Consider the following 24734-nt stretch of genomic DNA (forward strand, 5'->3'; position numbering starts at 1 on the left):
GTCACATTCCTGCAATGCCGAGAGCGAAAGAGAGTGTATGCCCCTCTCGCTCTCTCGCTCTTCCTTTCTGTCACCTCGGACTCTGCTCCCTTCATGTGGCGGTAGTAGCTGCTACCGCCCCCCCCCCCTTTGCGGTGGAACCCAGTCTCTGCTTAATAAGATCAATGCACCCCTCCCATCTTTGGCATTTGTATTCCCGGCTCACACTATTGGCGCGCTGCTTAGCGGCATGGAAGTGTGTAAGTGTGTGAGCGGGGCGCGCGTGCGCGTGCTCAACTGAGAAGGGTGGACCTGAAAGCGCTCGTGCCTTTCCGGGCCCCCCGCTCGGCTGCTCTCGCCGGTTTCTCACAAAGTCCCGAGGCGCTCCTCGGCGTGCTCCCGGAGTCATTCTCTCGGCCGTCACGGTGCGGGATCGGAGGGAGCCCGGGGGAAGGCGATGCTAGCCGCTTGGGGCCCCCTCCTTGTGACTTCTCTCCAGCCATGTGGTGCTTGCACTGTAACTCGGAGAGGACCCAGTCACTGCTGGAGCTGGAGCTTGACAGCTGGTAAGCCATTTCCGTGTACTGGACGAAGCGTGCGTTTTCCTAAAGCATAAAGAGTCGTTTTTAAGGAGGATGGATTGTTCTCCCCCCCCCCCCCCCCGCGCCCTTGGTTTCTATGTGAGAACAGCTTTGTTCAGTTAGAAACACTGGTTTGGTTTGTATGCGTGAGGGAGACTGTGTGAGAGCAAGCAGGCAAGCAAAAAAAAAAAAAAAAATCAGCTGCACATACAATACTAATCCAGTGACACAAAGGCTTCTCCCCCGCCCCCCCAAAAAATTTGGTCACTGTCTTTTTTCTTTTTCTTTTTGCTGTATAAAAAAGATAACTTCCAGCAGTAATGTATTTTAACAAATAGCCTTATGCAGTAACAATGCTTCAGTACACAAATCTACTCTTAATGTAAAGGCAGAAGCATAAAAGCACATGGAGGGGAGGTAGAGAGTGCATAATCTGCCTTTTCTGCGCATCATTGTATGCTCATTGAGTTTACAAATTCAGGCTATAGTATACTGTGTTTCAAAGTTTTAAATGATTTGCAAATGTGTCTTGATTATAGCCAAAGATAGCTTTGTTTCCAGAATATCTTGGCTTTTCTTGGCTGTTTTATGTTCTACAGCACATCTACTTGATTTTCAAAAGAAAAGCACTACAACAATGCCATCTGTCCTTCACAGAATTAAAATTAAAAGCTTAGGCATTTGAAGATGGAATCAAAAGTTCTTTAACTAGTTTGCTATGCTATAACAAATGAAATATAAAACTGCCAACAAGCTTTTAAAAAGAATAATTTGTTTCAAGTCTTTGCAGTTTTTCCTAGCCATTTTCCTTTCCGTTTTCTCTCACACAATATCTTATTTTCATTACTCTTTTTAAGGAACTAATACTCCTTCCATTGCTGTGATTCCGAGCATATTTGTGTGGAAGAAACTCAACTGAATCTGTATAAAATGTATAACCATGTTTGTATAAAAGTGGCTAAAATCAGGTCTAAATACTTACTTCACGAATGCTTTGGGTATTTGTTACAGGTCATCTAGAAAAGCTACTTAGAGTTAATTTGTCAGTAGTTGCAGTTATGTTTCATTACTGTGATGGGAACATTAATCAGGGTTGACTGGATTCAAACAGTTGTTTGCTTCTGGTAGGAAGACAGAGAACAAATCAGTTTGAGAAAAAATGACAAACTATGGATTATTACAGAAGCATTTAATTTAATAGCTGTGTTCCAGGGTGGAGAGTGCACAAGTCTAAGGATTCTCTGTTGTTTCCTGTTTCTTGCCACTGTCTTTAGATAGGCCATGGCACATGTTTTGCATGCAGAAGGTTCTGTGTTAAGTCACTGACATTTCCTATTTAATGATCTACAGCAGCAGGTGCTAGAAATACCTTTTTTATTCATTCAGTTTATATAATGCCCTTCATTGTGATGTCTTTTAGACTGAGAATGTAAAATGTCATTGCCAGTCAAAGTAGGACCAATGATCTTACTCTGTAAACCAGACCTTTTCAACATTTCGACCATAGAGGATCCCCTGAAATATTTTTCAGGCTTAGAAGAGCCCTGGAAGTGATGTCAACTGGCCACATCTTCCTGCTATGCACCCTGGAAGTGACATCACCATCCGTTTTAACAGGCAGATTTGAGGAGGACTATTGGGGGGGGGGGAAGAGATAGGAGGTGATTTAAGCCAGGAGTAGGCATGCAGACTCTGCCCCTCTCCCAGGTACAGAAATCACAAGAGTCAACACACTCACGCTCAAGGGGGGGGAGGAGCTATGGAAGTGGCCAGTTCCCTAGTTTGTGGCCGAGTCCATTAAGGCAGGAGGGGAAAGGCTGCGGACCCCTGTTTGGGAATCCCTTCCGTAAACAGTAGCCTAATGTGTGTTCTGAATGGTAGTGTAGCAACAGCCACTGAGGTAAGTGACCATTATGCTCCTGAAGTTAATGTATAAACAGGAAATGAATTGTAGAGCAACACTACAAGGAGATCTGAATGCAACCTAAATAGTTTGAAATTAAAGTTAAAAATAGGCTATACATACCCTCTCCTTCTCTATATAAGGAAATGTTCAATTATTAAAGACCTGAACATAATATACAGTACCATATAATTAATTTATTTAGGAATAATAAATTGTACTGTTTGATTTATACATCCAGAAGTTTCTGAATTCCCAGGAATCTGTTTTAATAATTTTTTTCTGACAGATAATTTAATCAGAAGGAGACTATTGCTTTCCCATCTGTATAATACACCAGACCCATACAACAAGAGTCACATTCCAAAAATGAACAGATTTCTAATAATTTAAAAATATAAACTCTGCAAATGAATTCAGCCAAAGGTTGCTAAAACTATTTAGTGTGGCTGCTCTATAACTGTGTTAATTGGAGCTGCAATTAATCAGAGTGTAGAATTTTAAGTTATGCAACATACACTTCCTTGCAACTGATAAAGCAGATATAATCATTGTGTGCCTTGACAAAAGGTATTAAAGTTTGGACAAGAAATGTATAGGAATGCCTACTAGGAAATACAGCAGTCTAGACTTTATGAACAGAAATAATGATTTTTACATAGTTGACTAGAAGTCTCATCCTGGTGTCCGTTTCAGCTGTGCTGTGATACAAGGAGATGTGTGCTAAGTGGGATATAACCATTAAGTGGTGCCTCCTTGTCACTTTTTATTATTCTGAATTCCTCACTATTAATAATAACAAAATGCAATTTAATAAAGATAAGTGTAAAGTTCTGCATCTGGGTCAGAAAAATGAAAAGCATGCCTACTGGATGGGGGATACGCTTCTAGGTAACACTATGTGTGAACAAGACCTTGGGGTACTTGTGGATTGTAAACTAAACATGAGCAGGCAGTGTGATGCAGGGGTAAAAAAGGCGAATGCCATTTTGGGCTGTATCAACAGGGGCATCACATCAAAATCACAAGATGTCATAATCCCATTGGATACTGCACTGGTCAGACCACACCTGGAGTTCTGTGTGCAGTTCTGGAGGCCCCACTTCAAGAAGGATGTAGATAAAATTGAAAGGGTACAGAGGAGAGCGACGAAGATGATCTGGAGCCAAGGGACCAAACCCTATGAAGATGGGTTGAGGGACTTGGGAATGTTTAGCCTGGAGAAAAGGAGGTTGAGAGGGGACATGATAGCCCATTTTAAATATTTGAAAGGTTGTCACTTGGAGGAGGGCAGAATGCTGTTTCTGTTGGCTGCAAAGGAAAGGACGTGCAGTAATGGGTTTAAACTACAAGTACAACGATATAGGCTAGATATCAGGAAAAAAATTTACAGTCAAGAGTAGTTCAGCAGTGGAATAGGCTGCCTAAGGAGGTGGTGAGCTCCCCCTCACTGGTGGTCTTCAAGCAAAGGTTGGATACACACTTTTCTTGGATGCTTTAGGATGCTTTGGGCTGATCCTGCATTGGGCAGGGGGTTGGTCTAGATGGCCTGTGTGGCCCCTTCCAGCTCTATGATTCTATGAATTCACAGGTATAAAGAAATCAGATTGATCTAGCATCTGTTAGGATGCAGTTCAGGATACAGTCTTTAATTACACTAATTCTTCACTCATTTCCTAGGTCACTGTTAGTCAATCTAGCATCCATGGGCATCATGTGTTTCAGGGATATGGGCAGAGACTCAAAGAGAAGACCAAATCTGTGACTGGCTACCTTCATAAATAAAAAGGCCCGTCCCTTCTGCTGTTGGTGCTTCTCTGGTTGTGTGTGTTATTTCTCCCGACTTACTCCATTCTAGATTTTCCTGTACAAGTTGCACAGGAGTTTTCTAAGATCATGCACACATGATCTACTACTACTCTTCGGTCGAGACTCTCTACATTTTCAAAGGAAGCCTAATGCACAGACTTAGTTGTTTCTGTTGTAAATGACATATATTACATCATTTTTATTCAACTTGTAGTTTGGAAATGACAGCCAGGTTACTACCAAACTTTTGGTTGGTTACATACTGGCCATCAATTGCCAGAGATTTTTGTTGCTGATGATGTTGCTTAAAAGTTTTTTAAGAGAAAGCATACTGGAGTAGGGGTTGTAAGAAGACAAATATATGCTTTCAGAAAGGTTGGGTTTATAAGCAAGCTGCAGACATGAAAAGCTGTTTATTCTAAGTGCACAGTGCCTTGCACTTATAGATCTTTTAGAGCCACTAGGCCATTTTTGCAGTAATGTTTAATGTGCTTTCATGATGCTTTCATGATGATGTCTTGGTTGTATATGTTACCTGATACAAAATGAATAGTAAAAGATCTAATGCATAGTGGTGATAGTCAATTGTTCTTGCCGCAGACAAGGAATCTGAAACACTTCTATTGCATCTGATGATTGATTACTAAATTTTCTTTTTATAATTTTTTAAATTTTTATATAGATATAGAAAAGAACAAGGTCATAATATATTGGATTACAATATCACCCCTCCCTCTATCCCCCAAAGTCCCCATTTGCTTGAAATTTCATTTTGCCAAATATTCCAAATATATCTGTTGCCTGTAAATATAAAAACAAAGCAACAACAAAAAAAAAACCCACTTTTACACAACATTTCCAACACTTACAATCAACCTCGGGTATTACAAAAATTACCCTTAAACTTGAACCAAGGCCTATCCTTAAGCTAGGAAATCAACTGGCTCCTGCACTTGTTCACAATAACATATTTTTATGTACTTAACATTAAATGTTTCTTATAAAACAACTAGTAAAAGAGCCCATTGTATCCTAAATACAATGGGCGCTAGGAGGCAGTGGGAGAGTAAAAGATTACTTACCCGGCGCTGGGTTTGGTGTCTGGCGGCGAGTTTTAGTGGCGGCTTGATCGGCGGCGGCGGAGGCGGCTTTACAGTGAACGCTGGCGGTCATTTTGAGCGGCGGGTTGATGGCGGCGGCGGCTTGATCGGCGGAGGCGGAAGCGGCTTAAGAGCGGAGGCGAGGGTAGATCGGCGGCAGCAGAGGCTTGAGGGCGGAGGCGGCTTTACCGCGGCGAGGCGGCTTTACCGAGGCTTGAGGGCGGAGGCGGCTTTTTGAGCGGCGGCTTGACGCGGTGAGAGCCGCTTCGCGCCTCTCGCCGCGCCAAGCCGCCGGGCAGGGAGCCCCCGGCAGCCGCGCTTCGCGTGACTGCCGGGGGCTTTTTAACACAATCGAAGAGCCTTCCTGACAGATATTCAACACCATATTTCCAAGTTTAAATTAGATACTTAACCTTGAACATTTCTTGTAGAACAGTGTGAACTTTGGCCCTATAACTATACACTAATAAAAAAAAGAGAGAGAGGGGAACCCCCCCCCCTTTATCATGACGTTTCCAGCACTTACAATTATATTTCCTTAAAGGTGTACAGAAAAAGAATAAAGAAAAGATTTCACACATGTTGTTTCCCCTTCCCTTTGCTTCTCCTTTCCCTTCCCCAATTTTCTTAAGGGGTCTCATATCGAGGCTTGCTGCACCTTGTTGTTCCCACAGACTTATATTCTGTCCAGTTAGACTTTGGCGTAGAAAGTGCAGTAGTACTCTTTTCCATAGAATATTCACCGATGGATCTTGAAGTAGTTGCACCTCCTGGACTCCAATCCACAATGTATCAGTACGATTTTTTTTCCTGAGAAGCTCCTTTAAATCGATTACTTTCAAAACAGATCCATTTATCTTTTGGTTGATTCTTGTGCTTTGAAATAGCTGTATGCCTTTTCAAAAAGGGTGTCCTTATCTGGGGAGTCATGTTTTCTGAGGGGCTCCAACACCCCCTTTTCCATCTCCAAAATTTCAGATTTCTCTTCTGATGATGATTTCCAACCTTTTTTAGTGCTGTCATCAACCACTGTTTTTGGGCCATCAATCCTGTTAAAAACTTCTTCCTTGCCATCTTGGATCTCCTTGAAAATATTCTTAAGCAAACCTTCTGTAAATGCTTTGAAATCTTGGGTTTGTTTCTCTCCTAGATGGGCCATTCTTTTTAACATAGACATATTTTAGGCTTATAAATCACCAGCCAAGCTCAGACAATATTGCAAATAGCCAGAAAAGGTCCTCCCTCAAAGGGTTTTGACGACGTTGCTTAGAAAGTCACGGAGCTTCAGGAAAGGTATTGCGCAAATGCTTTATCAAGGAAATCTCAGTGAAATAATAAACAGACTGGTTTAATGCTTTCTTGTTTTTCAGTGTTATTAGTATATCTCACCATCCCCCTGAAGTTAAAAGAGGCAAATAATAACTGGCAGGAAAGGCTTTGAAGGAGGTAACTTCACTGCCGCTTCTTGATAACAGAGCAGGGGGAGGTGTGCGAAAACAATTTAAAGTCACTGGAGAATTACTCACTCTTAGACATTTGTAGTGGGAGATTAATCTCTGTGGAAATTCTGAAGACTCTTCCAGGCAGCTCAGGGAGTGATAGAAGAAAAACAGTCTTTAAAAAAAAATAATATGAGAAGATAGAAAAGTTCAAACATGGCGAACGGCTTCTTTGTGGCCCGGAACACAAACAGCTTGATATCCAGGGAGATAAATCTCCCTAAGGATCAGAATGGGCCCCACGAGTTCCCAAGAACTTCATGTGTAGAAAATTGGGGAGGTTTGCACACCTCGCCCTTTTCTGCCGATTGCAGCTGCAAATCGACCCCTGTTAGGTTCCAGAGTTCACTGCATAGTAAACTGCTTAGGGAGGCATATTTCTCCGCTCCATTGATTACTAAATTTTAATATAGTTGAGGGGGCATGTGTGTATTTAGTAAAAGTAAATCAGCAGACTAATATACTAACAAGGTATATCATTATACAAGATAAGAGCAAGCCAATAAACTTATGAACTTCAAGGGTATATGGTACCCTTGAACACTATGATGCCTGCCGGTGTGTTTCCTGGTTCCAACTTCTTGCTCACACCAAAGAGCCAGTCCTGGCTTTTCTCCTGTTCACTGGGTTAGGGGACGCTTCCAAAGAGCCCAGGAGGCACCACACTCTTGAAAACAGCTATCTTCGTATCTAGGAGGCTCCTTGATCTAAACGACTGCCCCCTGCCCCATGTTTTGAGATTGGGCCCAGCTCCATAGCAGCCATTGTGTTACAGCACCAGTAGCTGCACCAGATAAATTCCAAAAGTGCCCATAGGTTCAACAAGGCTGGGAACCACAGACATACGTTAGCAGTTCTGTGAGAATAGCAAATGGGTAGTTCTGTCCTCAGAATCACATTTTTTATTCTCTAGCAATGGAGCTATTCTATAATAAAACTATGTAACAACTGGCAGATTTCTTTTGGCTTTAAAAATGCTTGTTATAGTTTTGAACTGCATTTGGCACGATGCATGTTGCATCATTACCATAACTATCCACATTAGGGTAGATTCTCATTTGTTTATGAATGCTAAATCTGTGTGATCTGCTATAACTTTGCTCTTATCAAATGCTTAGTTTTAGTACTCCTGTGTATAATGGGAGAAAATATGTATGGCAATGCAGTCCTCAATAACATGGGTACCATTTTATCTGGAAAAGGTAGCATGCATAGTTCCCATGTGCACATATATTTGGTACATGCAAATGGAACTTCAGATGTTTGAGGGCATGTGTTTGCATATACTAAACTGTATGTGTGCTGGAAATACACTTGCTGCCTCAAGTACCTAGACTATACATAGGATGGTCTTTTTATGCACAGCTTGAGTGACAAAATTAACTTTACATTCTTGGAGTGTTTGCCTTGTGGATTCCTACTCTTGAGTTAATTTCTGATGGATTCATAGATTTCATTACTATGTACCTCAAGACTCTCCATTTTCATTTCGTCCTCATGAGATGGAAGTAAGGATGTTGTATATTCTCTTTTATTTTTACAACATCCTGTGAGGTATGTTAAGTCGAAAGTTAGGAATAGCCCAAAGTCAGCTGGTGAGCTTCTTGGATAATGTTGGTCCCCCATTTGAATCAGTGTGCATATGCACATGCATGAAAGGGAAAATGTAATGGCTGATTTCTGGTCAGCTGTAAATTGTTGGCATATAATGATATAATTAAGGTTTTTAGAGTTGGAAGGGTAATCCTCTGGTATGTATCACATCACAAGATTTATTTTAAAGAGTATTTAGGACATTAGCTAAAACTTTGAATACCTTTCACTTCAAAATAGATCAAGAATGATGAAATGACTGTTTTCACCATTTTTCTAGAAAGCTGAACAGCAGGTACAGATCTTCCAGCCTTCATAGTGACACATCATTTTAAATAGATTTGCAGATTCCAATTCTTGGCAGTTGTTTGTGTTCATATGAAAGGAAAAGCAGCTACTAAGTTTCATTTTCAGTTGTGCAAGTCAGAGAGTCTTACACTTCTCAAACTTCAGCAGCTTGAGGAACAATATTTTGATTTAAAAACTTCTGCAGATCCACAAGCCTTCCCCCTCCTCCCTCATCAGAGATCACCCTGCACCAGGCAACCTCCTTTCAAGGGTCTTAATGATAGTTATAACCAATCATGCCCTTTAACTGGAAATATCTTTTGTACTGGAGGTGGCAACAAACTTCCTGATTGTATAACAACTTCTAGATGGAGTTTGTGGGAAGGGGCCTGGGAATCCTTTCAGAGCAGCTCATAGAAAAAGACCCGCACTACACACTCCATAGCTCAGTGTGCAATTGTAAACCCTTGTTGCCTGTTACTGACTGTGGATCCAGGGAGCAGTCTTTGGTATGCTGAAGTCCTGCTCAATGGAACAGAAAGTGGAAAACCAGTAAAAATTTTATGCTGGACGTACCTTATTGATGCCACTTTCGACAGGACCTCTGGTGGAACAAGGGAGCTCCTCCACCAGGCATCTGGTTGAGGCATGCCAACTCAACATCATCTGTTGGTCCCCCAAACATACACCCCCTTCCATGATCTGAACCATGCTGACTGACCTCCCATGTTAAAAGTTGAGAGTTGTTGTCACACTGTGAATCTGTTATAGTATTTTGTTATAATCTGTTATGTTCAATTTTGGAACCACTGTTAGGTTACTGTCACTAGATTTCAATGTATATCCATGATGTTTTATGTAAACCACCATGAGCCTTATGGGAGGGCAGTATTGAAATTCAATAAACAAACACTCCCCTTTACAAAGTTTATTTGCTTGCTTGCTTGCTTTGGTCATAACATAATATATCTTCTAAATACCCATAATTCGACTGGTCGTGCTTCTTTCTGTTAACACCATCAGAAAGTTAGACAGCTGCTGTTGGGCCTGTTTTTGGAGCTGGTAGAAGCTCAGAAAAATTTGGTGTTTTGTTTTTAAATTAAGGAATTTTAACTAGTACAGAGTTTAAAGATCACTGAAGTTTAAATATCATCTGTGCTCTTACTTTGTTTCTGATGTGAGCTCTTTAAAAGCCAGAAATAAATTGGTTCCAATCCAGATGAATTCCGGAAATTCACACCTAGCCTTTAAACAGTCCAAATAAAACCACATCTAAGAAGATCTAAACCATTTAGAAATGCCACATACTCTGAGCTTTGAACATCTATGGAGGCAGTCTTAAAGTGTGCTTAAAAGTATAGCCTGGAGCCATAATAGCTAGGCTATGATGATGTTGCAAGATCACACAAGTTAAGCGGGTCATACTAGAGCACTCTAAGTACATAGTAGTGCTCCAAGAGACAAAGCTACTGTAAGCGGGATTCCTTTAGCATACAATGATTCACTTAGTAGTGCCTTCCATGTTGAGAAAAAATAATTTTGGAGGGTCTATACTGCATTTTGGATGCTCCCGCTCATTTTATTCCTAGTCATCTGTGCTGCTCAAGATCAAGCAGTTCTTTCTGTACAGTTAGGAGTCTCTGTTGGCCATAATATTTTATATATTTTATATATATATTATATATATATATATTCATATACCTTGGCTGTTGCTTTCTTGTGGTGGTATCCTATGCTCATAAAGAAGCTCTGTTCCCAAATGTAAAGTATCAATCCAGTATTGTGCAGAAGAGTACTGGGTCTTGTTTACTGCATATGCGCAAGTAGTTATTAGTACCATGCTGTGGCTGAGCTGTCCCTAAAGCCTACTGACATACAGCCTTACCCACTGTTGTGATAAAGGGCTCAGATTAACAATTATAAGCATCTTGAACAGAAAGCACATTGATCGTGAAACTGTGTGACATCAGTTTTAGATTATTGCTATTTCCAGTTCTCTGGTGATGGTACTTGCTAGGAGAGCACATTTTATTTTAGATAATACTAAGAAAAAAATTATTTCACCAGAATGAAAAGCCTCTGTCTCCACCTGCCCCCTATAATCTGTGATGAAAATGGTATCCACATTTAAGCAAGAAGCAAAAAATGGAAACCATGGCTATATGGTAAACTCCTTATTATTGAATTGAAATATATATAACATAATTTATGTTAAAGCTGTTGTGTTTCAATATTTGCCATTTCATTAATTATCAGAAGTGTTTTAATAAAACAGACCTGACAAATTAACCTTTGCATTCAGCCATGAACAAAATTGATCCAAAGTGATTTAGTTAGTGATTCTTATAGTATGTACCATCACAAACAAATCTGCCCAGAGTACTGAACCCAGCATATAGAAAAGCTAACAGATGAAGAAAGATTTTGGTTCTTAGTGACTGCTTCCATTGCATTTTATAGCATAGAAGATATTGGGCTATAATCTGCCCCTTACACTATTCAGTTCCTGTGTGCAATTTTTCACTATTTCTGTACCTGCTACAGTACTTGTGAGGACAACATTGGGATCTAGAGGTTTGATGGAGAGACTGCAAGGCCCCCCAAGAACCACTTCAGAACCTCTATGGGTTCCTTGAAAGATGCTTGCTACAACATAATGGCATGCCTCTTGGTCATCATGCATATAAAGGCCAGTGCTCTGATGTTGTTGCATGAAACATTTTTGCTGCAAAAGAAACACATTTGTCTGACATATAGAAGAGGATGTCGACCAGAAGGGGATGGGAGGACATACTGGGAGTGGGAGGAGGCCCAGCTGATGTTGCAGCGATTTGTCTACATCACTTCTGACATAACCCAGAAGTGATATCATCATGCAATAATACTGGAGGGATGCTTTAATATTTGGTTTAAGAACTCTATAATAAATTAGGTTCCTACCATGGTTTTTGCCCAAATACCAGATTTTCACCCCAATATCACCAATGTGGTGACATCACTTCCATATCACACTGGAAGTGACAGACACATTGCTACAACATTTGCAGGGCCTCATTCTTGTTTAGGGTAAGTCCTCCATTGGCCAGCTGATTGACAGTGGGGTCTGGTGGCATTAGGGAGGTCTGGCAACCCTAGTTGCCACTGAATCTATGGCTCAAAGAAATATATTTATTTCGCATTGTTTGCACAGAAAATTTGACCCTCCATTTCAGCATTTGATCATATTGGAATCAGAGTACCATGCACTGTCTTGTCCTCTTGTTTCTTGTCCAGTAAGGGCTAAAGAGCATAGCAGGAAGTGTACTAAAGCCCTGATACTCTCTTAAAAGTCAGTTTCAGAAGAAAGACTGAATGAATGGAGAAAAGACCTGTGTGCAGTACACAAATATGCATTGTGCATTCCAGAAGTTCCTTCCTATCTCCATCATGATGATAGGCAATTTGCTAGCATTTACATAAAAACCTATGAAATATTAATTAGAATAAAAATGAGTTTTCATCGGTGAATTAAAAGGCTGCTCTGGGTTGATCCTTTGCCAATGAATTACAAAATAGATATCTCTTAAAGACAGAAGTATCTAAACTTCATTTAACTGTAAAATATTTCCTGTTCTCTTTGGATTGTGGTTAGATAGTACTTTTGTCTGTAATCTATGCAGTGCCTTGTGAGATTATAAATTTTGTTCCGAACAGTTTTCATGTGTCTGAGCCTATAATCCTGTGTGCATTCTTCTGTGTATTTGAGAGTAAACCTCTGTGCATTCAGTTGAACTTACATGCATAGTACTTACTTCCATGTACATGTTTCATGGATTGTTTTTATAAAAATGATGATGATTCTGTTGGGTTTTATCCACTATACAGTAAACTTCTTGTTTCTGTTGCATTTGGTTTCTGGTATGTTCTCAGGCCATTGATTTGTTGTTTAGACTTCCTTCAGGCTGTAAACGTTGGGGTGCTTAGAGGGGGAATTGAGCTCAGTCAAAATTGTTCCCAGCTGTTTGCATTGTACATTATTAGCATTCATTTCAGATATTAGAGGACAAAATATTTTCAGCATGAATCAAGTGGCAGAATTCATCAACTGTATTTGATTTATAGTCTGATATAATTACATTGCCTAGATGGTACCTCAGCACATGAAACATTAAATGACATTTAATTAAGGCTCTTAAAAATCAGTCTGCAGTATGCTATTTTATGTAGAAAAAGAACATTGACAGCAAGATTGGAAGAGAGTCACAGAGCAGGAAGCTTATGCTTAGCTTCCCACAGTGCCTAAATGCCAACAAATTGAATGTTATGGGGACAAGGATGTCATCCAGTGTTACCTCCTACTGTAACCAGCTCGACACAGCAGCTGGAGACCCAAATCAAATGGAAATAGAGTGCTGTTTGGTATGAGGGATGGATTATTGTGCCGTAGCCAGTGCTGTCTCAGCTGTGCTTGCATTTCATCAGCTGCTCTTAACGTCAAACAAGTAACATAGTTCTCCTTCAATGTAGGGTGTGTATAGGTGTGCATGTGTATTAACTGCTTTAGACAGTACAAAAGCAAAAGTCAGTAAATGGTTTTAAAATAAAATAGAAGTTTGGTGGCATCCTAAAGAATAGCAACATTTATTCCGGAATGAACTTTTCTGAGTCAGAGCTTACTTCTGCAGATGCTATGGGAAGGAAATAATTTTGGAGATAGCTAGAAGAAAGTCACAGAAGGGGCAGTTAGAGTGGCAGTTAGAACACAGAAAGGGCTTGGTTTGACTTTTGTCCCAAATCTTTCAGATGAGGTTGACTTGCAGGAGGGCATTTTGGGCTGGAATAAGACACAACACACAATTATTGGGTATAAACATGGCCACAGCTTTATTACCTCCCTACAGGAGGGTTGGTGCAGCATGGGAGAGGGAGGCTGACCTAGCAGGCAGCGGACTGCACCAAAACCTGCGGCTTCCCGAAGCGCCCTGGGGATCCGCACCATTCCCAGCCGTGAGAGCAGATCCCCTTACCTACTGAAGTCCGCCCTACAGGAGGCGAGGTGGGTGAAGAGGCTGGGACCCATGTGCTTGGAGCCTTTATAGGCGTCATGGGTCCCACCTGCCTTTTCTACACTGTGCATGCTGTGTAAGTGCAGCACGCACCCTGCACGAGCCAGAGGGCAGTCGCGTCTGCTTCCAGCCCGCCCTCCGCTGCATCAACCGGCGGCACAGTTGAGTCCTTGCCATGCATTCTGCGTGTAAGGGACTAAAACTCATTTGGTTATTATACAATGGTGGATGATGAGAGCGGACAAAGTTTCCAACCTCTCATGGGGTACAGGTACAAATAAAAAGCCCCTGAGACTCACTGAAGGGAGCCATTGCCGCAGTGGAGGATGAATGCAGCAGAGGACATGGCTGGTGGGAGATGACCTCCAGCCCCAGCATCCCCCTGGGCAGTGTCTGCGTCTAGGCGGCACTTGAGGGACAGGGCCGAGTTAGGCGCCCTTATTAGGGATTTCACAATGTGGCTTGGAGTCTTTTCCCTCCAGCGTGTCCAAAGATGCAACTCACCCTCACTCCCTTTTACTAAGGATAATGGAGTTGTTGTTATTCAAGTTGTTTGTTTTTACCATTATAAACTGTCACAGCCAGCAGATTTGAAGCATGGGATGGGTCGGATTTGTTGGGTGGCCAAGCTTGTTTGCTGGCCTCCCCTAGGTTTGGGGGTCCCCTTAAGGGGCTGTGTGGATGATTGAGGGCTTGCATTTGCAGGGGGCAGGAGAACCCCACAGAGGCAGATGCCCAGTGGGATTACTCCAGGCTGCCTCCTCACACTTTCCCCACAGCATGAGTTATTTTTCTGGGAAGGATGGCTGGCTAGCCGATACAACCCGTTGAGGGGCATGCTGTTGGAGCCAGTTTGGTGTAGTGATTAGGAGTGCGGACTTCTAATCTGGCAAGCCAGGTTCGATTCTGCACTCCCCCACATGCAACCAGTTGGGTGACCTTGGGCTCGCCACAGCACTGATAAAGCTGTTCTGACCGAGCAGTGATATCAGGGCTCTCTCAGCCTCACCCACCTCACAGGGTGTCTGTTGTGGGGAGAGGAATGGGAAGGCGACTGTAAGCCGTTTTGAGCCTCCTTCGGGTAGGGAAAAGCGGCATATAAAGAACCAACTCTTCTTCTTCTTCTTCTTACATTGTGGTCAGCTGAACCCAAGAAGGTCCAGATCCTTTCCCATGCTTGCTAAGCTCAGTATTAATAAAGGCTGTAGCCAATATTTTATGCCCCAAATAAGGATTGTTCCCTGTGTCCTCTTTAAGTAGGCAATATCCCCCTGCAAAGCAAACAAAAGTGTAATGAAGAAGAAGAAATAGTCTGAAAGGTAAGGAAAACTAACAGTATGTTACAGCATAGTTAAGTAGAGCCAGTTAATGTTTCTAAAGTGGTCCTGTTAAATAACCAGAAATTTTTGAATACTAGCACAGGCCCCCAAAATAAAACAATAATAATACTTAGCATTAACATAGAACTTTTGACCATTCAGGACAGTTAATGTACAGTACTGTTATCTATGATTTTTTATTATTGGACATAACTGTAGTTTGTATGCAAATATAAGACATCCCACTTACTTTTATGGTATGCTGGGGGCTTCCCAAGGGATGATATGCAGGGATTCCCAACCAGGAGTCCTTGGGAGCTCCAGAGTGGGTCTGTGGCATTTATTCTCCTATCTGAATGGATTTGGCCACAAGCTACAAAACTGGCTGCTTACATTGCTCCCCCTCCCAAGTGTGAGTTCTGTTGTGGTTTCTGTGCCTGGGGGTAATGGAGCCTGCATGACTATGTCTGCCTTAAACCACATCCTGTCTCTCCCCCCTCAGTGTTCCTCAAGATGGCCTGTTAATGCAGATGGTGATGTCACTTCTGGTGGCATGTAACTTATGGGGGCCTGGCAGAGATACATGGCCAGCTGACATCGCTTTCAGGGCTCCATGAAACCTGAAAAATTATTTCAGGGGCTCCTCCATGGTCAAAAATTTGAAAAAGGCCAACCAAAAGGTCGTGATTTGAGTAAGCCTATCCAGCAAACTCATGCAGAGGTGGAAGTCTGACCAAATGTGTTTTGATTTATACCTCAGTCTCTTAGCCAGTACACTACAACAGATATCAAATTAATTACTATATAGAAACTCTAGATACCAGGTCAGTCTTTCTCAATTTTTTTACCATTGAAAACCCCTGAAACCTTCTTCAGGCTTCGAGAAACCCCAGATATGGTGCGATTGTGCAGAATATGGTTGGGAAGCATAGCTGGGTACACATCCACTTGGAGGCCCTCCCCTTTGCACTCCCTCCAGGCCCATCATTGACCACTTGGGGCAGGAGGTCAAATATGACCATGGTCATGTCTCCAAATGTTTAAAAAATAATTAACCCTTCATCAAGAAATCCCAGGGTTTCATGAAACCCTGGGTGAAAAAGCCTGTACCTGATAGAAATGGTTTAGTCAAGGCTATGGTATTCCCGGTTGCAATGTATGGCTGTGAAAGTTGGACCATAAGGAAGGCCGAGTGTCAAAGAATTGAGGCTTTTGAACTTTCGTGCTGGAGAAGACTCTTGCGAGTCCCTTGAACTGCAAGGCGAACAAACCAGTCAGTCCTAGAGGAGATCAGCCCGGACTGCTCCTTAGAAGGCCAGATCCTGAAGATTTGGCCACCTCATGAGAAGGAAGGATTCCCTGGAGAAGAGCCTAATGCTGGGAGCGATTGGAGGCAAAAGAAGAAGGGGACGACAGAGAATGAGGTGGCTGGATGGAGTCACTGAAGCAGCCGGTGCAAACTTAAATTGACTCCGGGGAATGGTAGAGGACAGGAAGGCCTGGAGGATCATTGTCCATGGGGTCGCGATGGGTCGGACACGACTTCGCACCTAACAACAACATTTTTACCCTGCTTGCCTGTATTTGCCTCTTATATTTTTACTAGTAAAGAAGCTCATTTGTAAAAATGGGTATGCGTAGGCGGGGGAAGAAGGCCGTTTGAGTGGGTGCAGGGTCATCGGCAGCAGACGTGGGAGCGGCGAGGCTTGCGGGTTGCGGTGAGGCCCCGGCATGGGTAACAACAAGATAGAAATGAGCTCTTTTTTGGTATGGTGAACTGGTTGCTTACGTCTTTGATCAAAGTTTTAATCCCTATTTGTATTAAAAATACAAACCTTAGCTTATACATTAGTACTTTCCCACCTTTCTCAATTTTAATTTCTTTTTCATTTGTTGAATTGTTGTACCTTTACATGTGACAGAAACAACCCCTTCCTTTCAATTATGCTCCCAAGTCTGATGCAAAGTCAGGTATTCATTTGTTCATTCTTTGTAACATATAAGAATTATTTCACTTACATTTTGCAACTGACTTATGCCCTGCCATCTGTTGCTGTAGTGTAGATAATAGTATGGTGTTAAGTACACAGTTTACATGTAAAAGGTTCCAAATTCAGTTTTTTGTCATCTCCTGTTAAAGAATCACAGGTACAAAGTGTTGGAAAATGTATTGGTACTGTGAGAACCCCTAATAAATGGTCACGTGATCCATACCTAGCTTCATACGTTCATATATAAAAATATGTTTGTAGACAAAATAGTAAAAATATAGACAATATTTTTAAAGTATCATTTATGTGTGAAAATGTCCTTATTATAACCATAGTGTTCATAATTTATGGAATGATCTATTGCTTCTTCTGAGGTTTAATTACAGTTTCATAAAGAGTATAGTGGCTAGGCATATCAGAGTAAATTTTGATTCACTGTATTAACACCTCATATCAAGTGTATTCTTCAAAACAGTTATTGCTGACATAGCCCTAATTCACTGCCCTAAGGCATTTTTCCAGCACTAAGAGCTGACTCCAGACTAGCCAGCAGGTGAGCACTGGCTCAAATGAAGCCAGGAGTGTAGAAAAGGGATAGAGGAAATGGCATAGAGCATGAATGTATTTAAGTCAGCTCAGTAGGCATTGAGCTGTTTCATTGGTCTCCTTCAAGGTACCTTCAGGTGGGGAAAATCTACTTACATTTTATGATTATTAAGTAAATGCACTTGAAAGAGTACTTAAATGGTGATTTGAACATCAAGCACTGTTCCCCATGTTCTGCTGTGGTTGCACCAGATGTCAGCATAATGTGTAGTCATGAGCATCTCCATGTGATGCAGAGAAACAATGTGGTGCCTGACTCTACAGTTTAGAAGTCACCATGCAGAGGCTATTTCGAGCAGTCCCTACACTCAGGGGGTGGGAGGATGTTGCTAAGATTCAGTAAATTAAACAGAATGGAAAATAGATGTTAACTTGTGCATTTGTTTCCCTATGATTCTTTTTTGTCAGTGAATGAGTCACTTCACTGGGAAGAGGGTATTTATAGTGGAAGAGGTGTATATTGTGGATGGCATGCAAGTGTTCTGCCCTGAGTATATTCTGATGTGTAAAAAATTCTCATAGTTAGCTGAGTCATATGAAACTGCCCTATACCAGTGGTCTTCAGTCTACAGGCTGGGACGGTTAATGGGTCACAGAGCTCCACCTTTTATTTCATGACACTGTTCCTGAGGACGGGAGAGTCTTTTTAAAAATGGCTGACATCTTGGAGCAATGATTAGGTGGACAGGCATGCAGGCGATGTCAAAAATAATTTTTCCCCCAAGTTATAACACAAAGCATGCTCTCGAATGAACCCCCCTACAAATCAGGGAGATTAATTTTTTAAAGTATCAAGACCCAAGATTACATAAGGGGTAGCATTCAAAAAGCACTTTGCATCTTCAAATGCTGCTGACCCCACAATCTGGTGCCCTCTCCATGGGGGAAAGTCCATTCGATCGGCCCACAAGAGCCGGCAAAGCCCCTCTGGGGCAGCCCCATTAAGTCCCTGGACAGTAGCCAATAAAAAAGAAAAAGAAAATCTCCAGCAGGAAGAATCTCTCTCCCTTTCCTTGGGTCCTTTGGCCAGGAAAGGGTTATTGAGCTGCTGCTGCTGCACCTTTGGAGGTAGCGAAGGGACAGTTGGCAACACGGGGGGGGGACTGGAATGTGTTGGAGGTGGATTTGCAACACCGTATAGAAGTGGCAGATTCTGTTTCGGAGGCGAGACTTCAGCCAGCTCTGCGCGCCTCTTGCCCGGCTTTTCGCTGCTTCCCAAGAGGAGTCAACTGAGCAGAGAGCTGGAGGTGCAGGAAACCAGAGGCAATGGATGGGCTCCTGGCAAGCCAGGAAGCAGTGAAGAGCTGGGCAAGAGGCGCTCAGAGCTGGCTGGAGTTTCGTTTGCCCCTGCTGCCTGCCAGCCAGAATCTGCCACTTCCTGCAAGAGAGAAGAGCTGTTGACCGAGCAGAGAGCCCAACTGGAGGCACAGGAAGCTGGTGGTGAGACTGCAAAAAGTTGAGGAGGGCCTGGGAGGCGCGATCATATTTATTGCTATGCCATTCAGCTGGCGTAACGCTATTTTTAATGATGTGCGGAAATGCCCTCAGTGTTCACATTCCTTAGTTGTTTCATTACTTGGAAAGCAAAATCCTGCATTCTCTGTAGTGACTCCCACAGAGCCAGAAAGCCCAGTTTTGGGGCATAGAGTTTGAACAAAATAATGACTGAAAACTGTAATCTTCATGTAAGTCAATTTCTGTTCTGCCACGTGAGTACTTTCCCCCCAGGTTCAGTTATCTTGAAAGCTTCGAGCATAGTAGCAGCTTCTATATCTACCATATTATTTGTTACTAGTAATAGAGCCCACTGTATGAGGAATATAGCAGGCGCTAGCCACTTAAAGAGCCTCTTGTGGTGCAAAGTGGTAAGGCAGCCGTCTGAAAGCTTTGCCCATGAGGCTGGGAGTTCAATCCCAGCAGCCGGCTCAAGATTGACTCAGCCTTCCATCCTTCCGAGGTCGGTAAAATGAGTACCCAGCTTGCTCAGGGGTAAACGGTAATGACTGGGGAAGGCACTGGCAAACCACCCCGTATTGAGTCTGCCATGAAAACGCTAGAGGGCGTCACCCCAGAGTTAGGCATGACTCGGTGCTTGCACAGGGGATACCTTTACCTTTACCTTTAGCCACTTACAGTTTGTCGTGTCCCCCGGCGGCGGCTCTGTGGGGCGGCGGCTGTGTGTGGCAGTGGCCTGATGCGGTGAGAGGCGCAAAGCACCTCTCGCTGCGTCAGACCGGGAGCAACTGCTGGGGCTGGGAACTTGCTGGAGCTGGGAATCAGAGGGACCAATCGGCAGGCGCGAAGCGCCTGCCGATTGGTCCCTCCGATTGTCTGTCCAGAGGAAGGGTCCAATCCGGACCCTTCCTCATCACGCACACATCCCGCCCCAGAACCCCTTAGCGTTTTATTTAGTCCGCGGCGCCGTGGGCAGTGTTTAGATGAGCTATTTTAAATGAGTATTATTGTTGCCCATTGACACTTCACTGCTTTCCTGAACTGAACCAGTTGAGAGGTCTTGAATTTACTAATAAAGAAGTATTTAGAAACAACTGGATCTTTTTGAGGAGAATGCTGTTTCTTCTGGGACTTGTCAAAACAAAGCTTAACTGTCTCATTGCACCATTGCTGGAGGCAAATAGTCCGAGTATTTGGTATGTGTTTAACTAAACACTGACCTTCTTCAACCAGAAAGTGTTTCGACTGAGTGATCAGTGATTTTTTTTTCTTAGTAGGTCTGTTGTTTCCCAACGCAGTTCTCATTGTTGCACATGGTATGTACAGTTATTCAGAAAAGATAGTTGGCTTCCTTCTTTACCATTTTCAATAAACTTAGATTATCTGAATCATTTTTAGAATTAGATTTAAAGCCCATTGTATCTGGAAATACAATGGGTGCTAGCTGCCCCTTTCCTCCCCCTGCTCCGAAGACTCCCTCCCCAGCCCCCTTCCCCAACTCCCCAGCCCCCTCCCCCTTGACTCCCCAGCTGCAGCACGGCCCAAGGAGCAGGCCTGCTCTTTGGGTGCCAAAGTGTCTCCCCCCCACCTCCGCCTCAGGCCTCTCGATTGGCTGCCTTGCTGTCAGGCCGGGGCCAAGAGACCAATGCAGCCAAGAGGCAGTGCGCGGCTCCCGATTGGCCCCTTGGCCCCAGACTGACGGCCCCGGATTGGCAGCTTGGCTGTCAGTGCGGGGCCAAGGGGCCAATCGCGCGGCTCCTGATTGGCCCGTTGGCCCCGGACTGACAATCGGAGGGGCCAATCGGAAGCCGGTTTACCCCTTCGAATTTTTATCCTGGAATCGCCCCACGCCTTTCTCCTCCCACCTAGGCCTTACTGTTTTATTCTTACCACTCCCGCGGAGCGGTTTACGGATATTTAGAAAAAGTTTAAAAACTTGAAAAAATAGAAGTCCTGCTTTTCCTCCTTCCTCCACTCTTTACCTAGTCATAGTCAGTGATCCAGCTTAAGGCTGTGAGCAGGCCTTCTTGTGTACATTTTTAAGTCAATAAAATCTTGATGCTGTACTGCATAATATTTTCTCAAAAAAAGCCTCTTCATGTGTGCTATCACCATAAATTCACAATTTGTATTACAAATTCCTGAAATGCCCAGACCATTTAACTCTGAAGCTTTTGAAAGACTTGTGATTAGAACAATAGTAGTACTGGAACAATGAACCAAGTCTTTTGAAAAGAGTCTATGTAATGCTTTGGCTTCATATTTCCAGTGATAGGCCATATGACCATTGAAGTTTAGTACAGATTATGACAGCCTGGTGTAGTGGTTAGGAGCACCAACTTCTAATCTGGCGACCCTGGTTTGATTCCCCACTCTTCCACATGCAGCCAGCTGGGTGACCTTGGGCTTGTTTGTATTTTGAAGAATCTTGCAGTTATAGCAGATGACTGTGAGGTTTGCCTGTGAGGACTGGAATCCTACAGGGGGAAGGAGCCCACCGTCCTCCTCTTGCCAATGAATTAAATTGAATTTAAAAAGACAAAACTGCTGACCCACTAGCATTCTTGCTTATGCACAACATTTTACTGTGGGGAAAGAATAGGCCATCTGTTGAGTAGTCAATTGGCTTGTTGACACTTCTTCTTTGCTCTCTTGCCAGGCAAGAAATTATGGCTATTCTTAGTATCTTTAAAGAGATTACGCAGCTATTATAGTTGGATGTACCTTTAACTGCTATCTTCAGATCTACAGCTGGCTGTTTTGTACTGTGTTTGTGGGTCAGTTGATTCACTGAGGGGAACCCTTCATAGTTTGACACTTAATAGATTTAATATTCGAGCTCTCTGAATGTTGATTTATATGGTCTTTAATTATGTGGTGGTATTTGAGGTATTAAGAGCCTCTTGTGGTGCAGAGTGGTAAGGCAGCCATCTGAAAGCTTTGCCCATGAGGCTGGGAGTTCAATCCCAGCAGCCGGCTCAAGGTTGACTCAGCCTTCCATCCTTCCGAGGTTGGTAAAATGAGTACCCAGCTTGCTGGGGGGTAAATGGTAATGACTGGGGAAGGCACTGGCAAACCACCCCGTATTTAGTCTGCCATGAAAATGCTAGAGGGCGTCACCCCAAGGGTCAGACATGACTCGGTGCTTGCAAAGGGGATACCTTTACCTTTACCTTTATTTGAGGTATTAGTTTATTTTGCCTGCTAACATACATCTTTGGGGGACCTTATCCAACAAGATCAACTAGTATTGCAGGACATGTCTGTGTCCACTTCTAGCCATAGGATATTGAGATATCAGCAAGTTTGTTCCTTAAGGGTCAGCTCACCCTCAGGAAGAGCAGAGGAGGTTAAATGGGGTTCACGGTAGGTAGAAATCTTCCTCTCTTTCTGGCATCCTTTTATCTTTAGAGCAGAGTGGGATACCAGCCTGTGTGTTCTGTGATATGCATCTTGGAATGTTATGACACAATGCAAAATGTGATTGCTTATAGAGATGTATTATGAGCTTTATGATATCATAACCGATACCTAATGATACCTATTGATGGGGCACTGTTGCTTTCAGTGCAAAGGTGTTAAGCAAAGTACAATGCACAAGATCCTAAGGATTTGGAAATACTTTATACTGGCACAGTAGACATCTTGAGTGTGAAAAAAGCAGGTATTGCAGTTGGGATTTGCAGCAACTTCCCTAGAATCCTGTAGACCAGTGGTCCCCAGCCCCCAGTCCGGAGACTGGTCCCGGTCCATGGATCAGTTGGTACTGGTCCGCGGCTCCTCCTCGTCCTCCTCCCCGGCTGCTGCCTCGGGGGCTGCCCTGCCACTCTGTCGCTGGCTCACCTTTGGTGCTCTCTGGTGGCTGCTATGGCTGGGGCATGGCACTGTGCAACTGCTGCTGGCAGCACCCCCCAGCAGGCGGTGGGAAGTCAGGGGTACTGGTGGGAAAGCAAGTGGAGCAGGGGTTTGGGCAGCGGCAACATCCCTTGGAAAAAGACTACCCCCCCCCCCAAGCCTCAGTAAAATTATCAAGCATTGACTGGTCCACGGTGATAAAAAAGTTGGGGACCACTGCTGTAGACCACCATGGTTTGGATTTCAAAAACCATGAGTGGAACATACACAATGAGTCTTTACTGTCATTGTCTTCCCCCATATCTACAAGCCTTGGTGTCATCTTAAATCCTGCTCCTGAGAATCAGGTGATTTTTAGGATTGTTGGGAACTGCAGCTGGAGACAGGAAATCTATGGAATTCACAGACACTTCCCCCCCCTTCAGCTTCTTAAAAGGGAAGAGATTGATTATAACTCAGCAAAAAGCTTCTCCAAAGGTATTAGATCTATATGGGGAGTGTTGTGCAGCATTGGCTTAGATTTCTGCATGTTTAAACTGCACAACAACAAAAATTCAGTCCAATTCTCCTACAAATATACTTATTTTATACCTCAGTTCTTTCATGTTGAAAGTGCTGCCAAAATTTTTTGAACTGCTGGGCAAGGGCAAAGGAACATATTTAGACTTCAAACAACAAATGGCTCAAATGCAGTTCGAAACCTGTGTTTGTCATGTAATGTCTCCTATAGTATTATATTATCTCCTTATGTATTTTGATGTGATGTAGAATCCTTGCTATGTGTTACTTGTTTGATGGTGGCAGTCCATAAATGTTAGCTAGCAGCGCCTTTTTTAGTGTTCCATTGTGTTATGCTTTCCACTGTAAATGAGACCTACATGTTCAAGAAAGTATTGAATGTTTTCTTCCATGTTGCTGCTGTTGAATGGCCAACAAAATGTTAAATGCATAAGAGGTATAAAATAAATATAATCCTGCTTTCATATATACATTTATGGCAGATGCTATGTGAAGTAATAGTTGAGTCTGGAAGATCCAGGTTTGAGAATCCCCTCTCTGCCATGAGAGCCTTCTAGGTGACCTTGGACTAGTCAAACGCTCTCAGCCTAACCTACCTCACAAAGTTGCAAGAACACATTGGAGTGGAATAGAATAATGTTAGCTATTTAGGGTACCCTTTTGGAAGAAAGGCACAGTATTTATCGCACCACAACTCTAGGATGACTTTTTCTCAATTGTCATTTATAAAACTAATCTTAGGGTTATGATGGGATATAGCAATGAAAATTTCAGTCTAGTATATATTGGAGTTAAAACAAATTATTTAGGTAAGGAATTGTAGATAAAACAGCCATTATAGTAATGCATTTATGTAATCTATAATATGGACGGGGTTGGAATATCCGGGTCATTCAATTTCAGAAAGTATATTGTAGGAAGTAGGATGATGAATGAGCCATTTGGTTTTATTTAGCAAGGCTACTCTTCTGTTGGCGCTCTCTCTCTCAAAACTCTTATGACTAAATAAGCATTCTTGGGCAGGAGGGCTATGATACATAAATGTTGGTGGATTTTTTCCTTGGCAAAGCTGTGTTCATTAAGTTGCTCTTAGGCTGATGTGCTGTTCTATTAATTTTATTATTGATTTTTATTGGTATCCCCCCTTATAGGTTTGGTTGTATTTTTATGTTTTTAAATCTAAACAGTGCTT

At 42.8% G+C, this 24734-nt stretch overlaps 1 protein-coding gene across 18 annotated transcripts in view; it reads left to right on the plus strand.

Moving 5' to 3' along the window:
- Positions 1–24734, plus strand: part of IQSEC1 (IQ motif and Sec7 domain ArfGEF 1) — a 466480-nt gene that overhangs the window by 354726 nt on the left and 87020 nt on the right. Inside the window, exon 1 of one of the 18 annotated variants that reach the window (XM_077325620.1) lies at positions 220–545. The exons of the other annotated variants lie outside the window; for them this stretch is intronic. Coding sequence (XP_077181735.1) covers positions 481–545 — 65 coding nt within the window. The 5' untranslated portion in view covers positions 220–480. Of the gene's footprint in view, positions 1–219; positions 546–24734 lie in introns of those variants that run through there. 18 annotated transcript variants of the gene reach the window in all.

This window comes from Paroedura picta, chromosome 3 (assembly GCF_049243985.1).
Source record: "Paroedura picta isolate Pp20150507F chromosome 3, Ppicta_v3.0, whole genome shotgun sequence".
Classification (NCBI taxonomy): Eukaryota; Metazoa; Chordata; class Lepidosauria; order Squamata; family Gekkonidae; genus Paroedura; species Paroedura picta.